The following is a 9,859-nucleotide window of genomic DNA, read 5'->3' as shown; positions in this document are numbered from 1 at the left end:
TCACCCTCCATGCTTAGGTAGATAAGTGGAAAAGAATATCAGATTTCTACAGCAATTATTACTGGTAATTACATATGTTTATCTCAATTAGTACTGAATTAGAATCTGTAGACAGTCTAATCTCCTCTAAGTTACACTGATTTTACAATGAAATTGAATGACAATAGAATGGTAGAATGAGGTAAAGAATATGACCCAGTATGCCTCTGCTATTGAAGTTACAAACTTTTAAGAGAGATATGGTATAGGAAAAATAAAAATACAGAAACGAAAAATAGTTGTTGTTAGTAATAGTAATTTTATTTTTTTTCCTGCTTGATTTCAATTTTGTTGAATACAGAAAATGGGAACAACTGCAGTGATTAACTAGTTTACATGAATGACAGCTCTACTTTTTGCTTCAGGAAGACCATATGCTTTGCTAGATTTAAGAACCCCGTATAATTTCCTCCAGAGCACACAGCTGTCTCAGAAAGACATGGAATATCTATAAACATGGAATATCTGAATTTCAGCTGGCTGTACAATTGAATTATATGTTGTCTGTAGAGTCTGCAAAAAGCCTCAAACATAACATCCAACCATGAGGTGCAACCCCAAAAAATTTAAAAGTCAAAGAAAAATAAAGTCAAGAATGTGGAACATACAAATAGCTTCAGTGTATGGAAACATATTTGCTGAGGTTTTCTGAAAAAGTTGTGGACGAATCAGTGAAAAATGCCCTGGAAAAAGGAATAAAAGGAAAGTATTAGATCTGGTCTTTAAAACCAGATTGTGTGATAGTTAAGAGCAGAATCCAACTGTAAACCTTCTGCATTTCACTAAGAAGGCCAAGAAGAGAAAGTTGAAGTTAAAGGGGGATCCATGACCAGAGAGAAAATGCTGAGCTGGAAAATTTCAATCAAGGAGAGGAGACTGGAGCCTATCAATTTGCCTAGAACTACTTTGTTGCTAATAAAGCACTTGACTTAAATATTGCTTGCTGAAAGCAGTGTATTACATTCTTCAGCTATGTGGTTTCTCGAAGAGTCAAATTTTCAGACAGTCAACTGAGAGAAAGAGACAAGCAGCATTTTGGGGAGGAGGGTAGTTGTACAGTATCAGAGACATCCAGGGAAGGAGAATGAATGCAGCATTTATCTTGCCTTTTTCTGCTTATAGTTTTCAGGTCCTTAGAAAATGGCACTGGATCGAGAGTTTGTCCCCAAAGAAGTTTGCCCACAAGGACGAGACCACAGCAGGTGGCTGGAGCCCACACAAATCCCCTCCTTAGGCATCAGTCAGGTGATCCAGCCAAGCTCCCAGATGGTTACTATCCATACAGGGCTGATGGTACCAGCACTACACCAAAGCACAACTGAATCACTCGTGTGAGTAATAAAAATTCAAAGACTGCTTTTGAAGTGCACTCTGAAGAGTCAGCCGTATTTTCAAACCCAGGAATCTAAAATGTACCCCTGGATAGTCACACAGGCTGTCAATAGGAAGGTATAAATTAGGTGCCAGGTAATCATTCATCCACCTACTTAGAGTGCAAATCTTTCTCTGGCAAATCTTTCATCTTGGCTACCAGATGTTGTCTTTTGTTCTCAATCACATTGCGCCTGCAAATTGTGAGTGCCTGTATCTCATGCACTGCTGTATGAGTAAATCTGATGGATACTATGCAAGTATCTCTGATGGAAATCTGTTCTGAAAGATATTAAGAACAGCACATTGCTGCAGGCACCTTACAGCTATTACTTCTTGTGAAATGCTGCTGACATCTTTATCAGTAAAAATGGAAATAAGAACCCTGAGTTGGCTGTGAGACTGCCCACCATAAGAAGGAGACATTATAATTAGAAAAGTGAAAATCATGCAAAATTTGAAGTGCATGAGATTTGGTGACCCTCTCAAACTATACTTTGTTTCCTATAATTAGTTGAAATTAAAACCCACATTTTATCCCCAGAGATGATTCCATATAAAGCAAAATATGTATTGCCTTTAGCTAAAGAAACCATGCTGTGCGTGGAAAATAGTTTATTATCAGGAATAGTTTGGTTCCTAGAAGTTGCAACTCTGAACAAAAACATTTTAGTCTTTGTATCTTCAAATGCTGCACTTGTTTTCTTCCAAGAGAAAGGATGTTGTGCTACCCCAGATTTTCACATCAAGGAAGTGAACTTTAGGCAAAATGGACAATAAGCACAAGGCTTTGTTCGCTGTCACACAGAATCATAGAACGTGGAGGAATGCATGCACCTTAAAGATCACCTAGTCCCAACCCCTCTGTGTGCAGAATCATCTCCCACTAGATGGGGTTGCTCGGGGCTTTATCCAGCCTGGCCTTGACCACCACCAGGGTTGGGGCATCTACAGCCTCCCTGGACAATCTCTTCCCATGTCTCACCACTGTAACAGTAAAGAATTTCTTTCTCATATCTAGTCTGAATTTCCCCTCTTTCAGTTTGTACCCATTACTCCTTGTGCTGTCGCTACAGTTCCTGATGAAGAGTCCTCCTCTGGCTTCCCTGTGGGATCCCTAAGGGGAAGGTGCAAATGTGGAAGCAAGTTAGGGGCAAATGGGAGCTGGTGCTTATGTATGTCACGCTGGCCTGACGTGGTCATGTGTAACCTCCCAAAACAAAGGACCCTCAGGAGTCATCCCACTTCTTTCCTCTTTTCCCTCTAAGTGTCTGCACGTGCCCCGCTTGCCAATACAGGCAGGAACACGAATGTCGCTACAGGTGACACAGAAGTCGCAGTGACACAGAAGTCGCAGGCAAGGGGTGGCAGCACCTTCAGCCGAGCTGCCCGACGCAGGTGGCAGACGACCAACTCCGCCAGTCCCAGCGCCGCCCCCACTCAACCCCACTCACACCCGCTCTCACCCCCACTCACACCCACTCAACCCCACTCACACCCACTCTCACCCACTCTCATCCACTCTCGCCCCCCCACTCTCGCCCCACTCCCACTCTCCCTCCTGGGCCCGCCCGCCCCGCGCCGCTCGCGCCCCGCCCCCCGGAACTCTCGCGAGGTTATGCTAACGAAGCAGTGCCCGCCCCGCCCCCCCGGTGCCCGCCCGCCCGCGCCCTCCGGCTGGGCGGGTGAGCGCGCGCGGCCGCGGTGCGCTGTGGGATAGTGGCGGTATAAAGTGTACGCTCGGCGCGGCCGCGGCTGAGGGGGCTGGCGCGAGCGGGGCATGAAGATGGCGGACGCCAAGCAGAAGCGGAACGAGCAGCTGAAGCGCTGGATCGGCTCCGAGACCGACCTGGAGCCGCCCGTGGTCAAGCGCAAGAAGACCAAGGTGAAGTTCGACGACGGCGCCGTCTTCCTGGCCGCCTGCTCCAGCGGGGACACTGAGGAGGTGCTGCGGTTGCTGGAGCGGGGCGCCGACATCAACTACGCCAATGTGGACGGGCTTACCGCGCTCCACCAGGTCAGTGCGGGGCCGATCGAGGGGGGCCTGGCCGGGTCGGGCAGGCGGGGAGGCGCGGGCGAGGCCGGCCGAGTGTCCCCCTCGGCGGAGGTGGAGGAGGAAGGGGCCGGAGGCGGCCGCGCTCCCTCCGCTGGGGGGTGTCGGGGCGGGGAGGTGGCGGCGGGGTCGGGCTGGGACCGGCCGGAGGGGCCGGGGCCGAGCCCCGGGGCCGGCGGGGCTGCAGGGGCGGGAGGCTGCGCCCCCTCCCCGCGGGCCGGGCGTCGGAAGGGGCGGCTGGGCCTCTCCTCCGGCGGGGAGGAGGTGCCGCTGACCCTCTCTCGCCTTCCCCTGTCGGCAGCGCCTCCCTCGGAGGGTCGGGGGCAGCGGGCCCTGCCCTGGGGGGGCTGCGGGGCCGGGGGCAGGTGCTCCCCGGCGTGGGGGCTGGCCGCAGGTGAGGAAGGCGGGCTCCCCTCGGGGGGCGCTTTCCCCGCTGCCCCTTGCCCGGGATCCCGGTAGCAGTTCCCTGCTTCCCTTGTCTCCGCGGTTCCGCAGCAGTTGAGCCGATTAAACCCCGCTCGTGTGTGCGAGCGGGCGTGGGGAGAGACGGATCATCTATTTCTCTCCGGTTTCTATGGGGAACCCGTGTTTTGTTCCTTATATAGAAACGCGTATCAATAAGGGGCTGCTTGTTTTCGTTACCGATGGCTCCCGCCGCAGTGTGAAAGCTGAACTTCAAGAGAAGCAGGGCTCTTACATTTTTCTTCCATGCGTTGGAAAGTAGTAAAAAACCCAATCCATATCGCTTTGTTCTGGTTGTGGGTATGTGGGAGGGGGTTGTTGCCGAGGGAGATAACTTTCACTTGGGGCAGGGGGGGAATGGAAGGGAAACTGGCTGTGGAGTTTCCTCAAAATGGATGCTTTGTGCATGTTGAACTTCATAGCAGTCTGATTGGAATCTCAAAACGTTAGCCAAATAAGGAAAGGCTGTGGCAATCCGGAGATAATGCGGGTTTGCCTGAATAGTTTTTTTTCTCTAGAAGGCCAAAACCTTCCACACAATATTAGATTCACTGAATATCTGGAAAGCAAAAAATTATCTTTGACAGACTAGCTTTGCATTCTTAATTTTAGAAGTTCTTCAGTAGTTTTAAAAAAAAATCTTAATGATTATGAGGTGTAGGTTGATCAGGTAGAAATTTTCCCCGAATCGTTAGGCAAGGTAGTTAGGATATTGTTTTTACGCAGCACTTTTCTTGCATTAAACAAACGTGAGATGGTTAGTTTATTTTCTCTGTCCCATATAGATTTTTCAAGGGTGTGAGGCTCTAGAAATACATAAATTGCCCTGCAGTTATCCTCTCCTGAACATAAAAGTTTCTTTGACTCTTTGCTCCGTTTCCTGTGTATAAGCTGTCACTTGCTCCCCTGTAAAGGGTGTTGGTTTACTTTCAGTTGTGAACTGAACTGGAAGAATGAATGTGTGTTGTGGTTAAGCCTGTCAGCATGTTACTGCAGCACAGTTACCTGACTGCAGGCTAGCCTGTCACTTTAGTGCGAGTTTATGTATTTATCCTTCTCTAATCAAGTTATGATTGCTTCATGCTTCCAGGGAGCTCTGTACTAGAAGTCATACCTTAACTGGTTAGATCCTTGGTCTGTAAGTTACTGTACTCCAGTGATTGGTAGGAAAGGATGACGTTTGGCTTAACTCTATTGTTAGAATAAGAGATGGCGTTATCTCTCTTTACGAAGTCCAGATGGCATTTTCAAAATGTCTTTGATACTGCATACAACAAAGCTTTCATCAGGATAATTCTGCACTTATTCTCCCCTTCTTTTTACCTGTAGTCAGCTTGCAGTTTGGGAGGTAAAAGTTTGAGGGAATGGAGGCAAAGATTTACAGCACTTCTGAAATTCTTGCTGACTCTCCTCCCCCCACCCTCCTTTAGAGATACTAAATGGCCTTTTCTGATTTTATGGTATTGAAAGCAAATAAGAAGATGAGCTGTAAAGTTACAATCCTCTTGGGGCAGTCCCATAAATGAATGTTGCGTGTTGCTATTTAAAAAAGCCATGTAACAAATCCCTACCTATAACCAACTCTGAATGGTTTCACTTCATTATTATCAATAAATCTTATTTTCCTCTAATATACCTTATAAAAGGTGCAAGTCACATATGATGCAGTCTATAACATGGATTCATTTAATCAGATTTGACTGTGGCATGAACAAAGCTGTGTCTGTTCTCAAAGGAGACTTCAGAAACTTGTCATTCTTCCTCACAGTTTTGACTGACTGATGTCAGTTGTGTCAAAGTCCATGTTGTTGTGTTTCAGACCGCTATGGTTTGCTGTTGCTTTGTGGGTTCTCGGTTGGGTGGTTTTTTTTGTTTTGTGTCATCTGTCAGATCCCATGTAGATGTTAATGCTTCGCAGGAATAAATTTATCACAGGAAAGAGAAAATGATTGTACCTCTTTGGGTTGTGTCCTTTTATTCTTCCATCAAATTTATTTTTGCAGTTATGGAGAGCAAATGCATGTGCCTGAAATAGTAATGGAATTAAATATTTAATATACTGTTAAGCTTCTGATTTTCCTGATACGCATGGCAATTATAGGAAGAGACTTAAGCTGTGTTTTCTTTTCATGGCCCAGGTAACTGGAAGTGCTCAAGTGGAAGTACCATTAATCCTGAAATTTTGGTATACTTCAGATCTGATCTTTAATGGAGCATCAAGCTTTTTTACTAAAGCCATTAGTTAAGCTTTTCCTTTATCAGTGGGAGTAGAATGCCATCACCATCAGAAAGCTTTATGTAGAATTGTTTGTCTTTCTGCATACGGGAAAGAAAAAAATTACAGTTCACTTGGTAACTCAGTGGTGGAAGGAGGGGTATATTTGTAAGTACCTGCTTCATCTCTTGACACTGCCAGTGAGTAATTGCGGTTTATATTTGCATGTGCACAAATGAGTGGACATGAGTGCATCCTATCTGAGGACAGGTCAATTAAATTTCTTTGAGATCTTGTGGAAGGAGAAAACCTTGTCATTATGTGATTTTTATTATTATTATTACTCCTGTATGTAATGGTGTCAAATGTCACTCTACTTTACGAACTTGTTCTAGTACAAGTTCTCAGATTAGGCCTTTAGCACAAAGGACAAAACTGTGTGTACAACTTTTCTATCTCAGAGATATGTGCAATGTAGGATACTACAATAGGATAATATGTACTCTACTGCATAACCAGCATTATATACTTATTGTGTGCATGTGTCTGGAAGACCAGAAAACTTAATTTTAAATTAGACCTTAAATTTACAATGTTTACAATGCATTACTTTACTTGAAATTTGAATTGATTTTCAGTGTTGCATTCCCAGACAGTTGTCATGCAAGATGAGATCTAACTTAAAGAAAATGCAGCTTTTCTAATCTGCCTTAACAATTGAATGTAAGGGGAACTGTAGAGACAAAAGAAACCCAAAGGTGAGCTGTGACCTTGCAGGTTAATAGTTTCTGCAGAGTGAGGGGGGTAAAAGTGGCATATTCTGAAATAATGTTAAGAAAAGTCAATGTACTGTTTTCAATAAAATCTAGTCCCTTCAAGGGCAGACATTTACTCAAAGTAGTATTCGGTTCTATCATCCTGAAAGCTTAACACCTATCCTTCTTCAGAGTTTAGACTCTCTTCCACTTTCCCTGGGTTCCATGAAAGAGGACTTGTTTCACTAGCTCTGAGTGGAATTTATGGCTTAAGTGGCTGAAGGTAGTTTGTCTAGAAGTTATGTAGAGCTTTGTACAGGAAAAAGGAGCCCACCCTTTCTGGGCAGCACATGGGAAGGCTGTGTGTGATAGGGAGGGATCATGATGTGGCCAGTTTCCTGGAAGTCTGGATTTCCTGTGCATGCTGCTCCCCTGGGAGTATGGGATGTGCACTGTGGAGTACCTGCACACTCCTGATAAAGAAAGTGGCTGAGATTAGGCTCTGTTTAGGTATGACAATTTATGCAGCCTGTTTTTTGACTGTCTTTATTCTTTGAGGCTGCTCAGACTTAGGAGATAGTAACCTGGATTTTGGCCTGGTTTTCTCTGGTGAGAAGGTGAGTGCTGCAGCCTAATTCCACAGCATAGCATGAAAAGAACATGTCTTGCTGTCCTGATCTTGCTTCTTCTTGGGGAGGGTGCTGCTTTGGAGGTAAGATAAGGGAAACTGTCTTGGGGATCATCGAGTACCTGTAGGGGGTGTAATTGGTGAAGGCCCCTACTCCTTGATGAAGGATTCATGTGCTTTCTTTTTGTCTGGGACAAATAAAGTTTAATTAAGCAACATTCCTCAACATCTATTTCTCTGCATTAAATAGTGAATAAAACTGAATATGAAGGTGAGACTGTTTTACGAACCTTATAGCTGTATATTAGTTTGCAGGCAGAGCAGTAAGCAGTATTAAGTACGAGTTTTGATTTGGTGCCACTGTTGTAGGACTCTGCTGCGTTGATCTCTCAGTAGTTATTAAGGTGTTATGTGTTTCACTGAATGTTTACTCTTTCTAACTGAGTAAAGACAGTTGTTGCTGTCTTAATATTTCCTTGAAAAGTTTGTCAGGACTTCTGATGGCATGTTCTTAGTACTTGATATAGTAATGAGCATCATTACAGTTGGCATCAACTATCCTTGTTACAACACCCTTTCAAACACTGAGTGGTACAAAAGGTACATAAAATCTACCAGCACTGGATCCATTTGCCTTAGAACTTGAGAAGAGGGCATTAAGTCACACTGTTGGGATCCTTTTTGATGAATGATAACACGGGTCATGTATTTGAGCTGGGGCCACAACATGTGCAGCATGTCAAGTTGTAAGAGCAAAGAACAGGTTGTTACAGTTTTAAATCTGTAGGGTGTTTGCATCATAGCAGCAGCAGCCAACAACCAAGGATAAAGAAGGTATGGAAATGGCTCAGACCTGTCCTAGTAAAGTTGCGTTTTTCTGGAGGGGAAGCAACTTTGCAATCACCAAACCTCCTAACACTCTCATTGTAGATGTTCTACAACTGAGAATTTTGCAGAAATTTGCTAACCTTGTATTATTTTATTCTGGCCTTTTTTTTCTTTTTTTTTAAAGTTTTCTGTCTATGGAACAAAACACAGAGAAAATGAGTCCTGAAATAATGGTAATGTTGACTTCACTTGGTGATTAGACTACAGAGGCATATTTGTTTAAAATCCCTTTTGTAATAGGAGTTGGTTCTTGTGTGGGCCATAGATCTTTCTCTCTATAGTTACAGTAGCTATGTTCAAATTGTACAATAAATACTTGTTAACTTTCTACTAATTTTGTCATCTAAGATTTTATTTTTTTACCCTTTGAAATGAAGGTAAGAAGAGGAGGAAAAGAAAAATGTGATTTTTCATAATATACATAAGTATGATAGTGAAAATCTTAAATGCATTCAAAAGAATTGTGGTTTTTTGTGTTTAATAAAAGAAACAAATAACCATCTCTTCACCTTATAAAGTTTATTATTTCTGAATGGTCTGTCAAGTCTGAACCTGGGATTTCTATGTTTTCTTTTCATTGCTATGGATACTTCTTGTTCATAAATAGAATAACCCAAGTGAATTCTAGCATATAGAAATTATTAAAGTATTTAAAGCCACTTTCCATGTTAGCATGAATGACAGATTTCTTGAACTCGCTAGTCATGGGGGAAGAGTTCTGCATTCCGATGTAAGGATGAATTCAACTGGTAGGACTTTAGTATTTACTGAAGCTAATGTTCAGGGACAATTTCTGCTGGTCTATAGCTAAGAATTTCACTCTAGCATTATTGCTGCTTTTACAGTAGAGCTTTGTCTATGGTTTTCTACATATTCTGATCTGGTTTCGGTACTATTAGAACACTTTTTCATGGTAAGTCATCAAAAAGCCCCTTGTAAGAGTAGATAAGATGTGCTCTTTTATGTAAGAATCAAACATGGTTGAGTTGAGGCCTTTTTGATATTACCTTTGTATCAATAATGCTATTTTTTACCAAATTACTGAATTTCAGTTTATTACCTGTATCTGAGGCTAGGAGACAGAAGCAGTCAGTATAAATCACTAGTAGAGATACCACTTAAGTCTTCTGAGTGATCTGTATTCCAAGTTTAAGAATATATATTAAATTTTAGTTGGAACAGATAATTTGACAGGATCTTGTCCAGTTCTTTACTTGTTTATCCCTTTCTTCCTACTCTCAAAGTTGTTACTTAGCCTAGTTAGACACTTACTGCAGTCCTCTCAAAACTTGAGAGCCCAATAAATTGATAACCTCTCTGTGTGATTGTGTCTCCGAAGGCTGGACTGACACTGTGTGAAATTGAGGAACATGTGCATGTTCTGGCAAATACTGAAATTTTATCCAGGGATATGTTCAGATGAGTTAGACTTAGACAAACTAATATGC

At 43.3% G+C, this 9,859-nt stretch overlaps 1 protein-coding gene across 5 annotated transcripts in view; it reads left to right on the top strand.

Moving 5' to 3' along the window:
• The first annotated feature begins 3,095 nt into the window (after positions 1–3,095).
• PPP1R12A (protein phosphatase 1 regulatory subunit 12A) overlaps positions 3,096–9,859 on the top strand; it is a 1,052,766-nt gene continuing 1,046,002 nt past the window's right edge. For all 5 annotated transcript variants that reach the window (XR_007630003.1, XM_050324436.1, XM_050324437.1 and 2 more), the window contains exon 1: positions 3,096–3,427. Coding sequence is in view for 4 of the 5 variants with exons in the window: in XM_050324436.1 (XP_050180393.1) it covers positions 3,191–3,427 (237 nt within the window). In the remaining variant the exon portion in view is untranslated. The remainder of the gene's footprint in view (positions 3,428–9,859) is intronic.

The sequence above is a fragment of the Myiozetetes cayanensis genome, unplaced genomic scaffold, assembly GCF_022539395.1.
Source record: "Myiozetetes cayanensis isolate MyiCay16 unplaced genomic scaffold, myiCay2020 scf3, whole genome shotgun sequence".
NCBI classification, from domain to species: Eukaryota; Metazoa; Chordata; class Aves; order Passeriformes; family Tyrannidae; genus Myiozetetes; species Myiozetetes cayanensis.
Note: the sequence above shows the minus strand (reverse complement) of the source record. Positions and strands in the feature narration are given on the sequence as shown.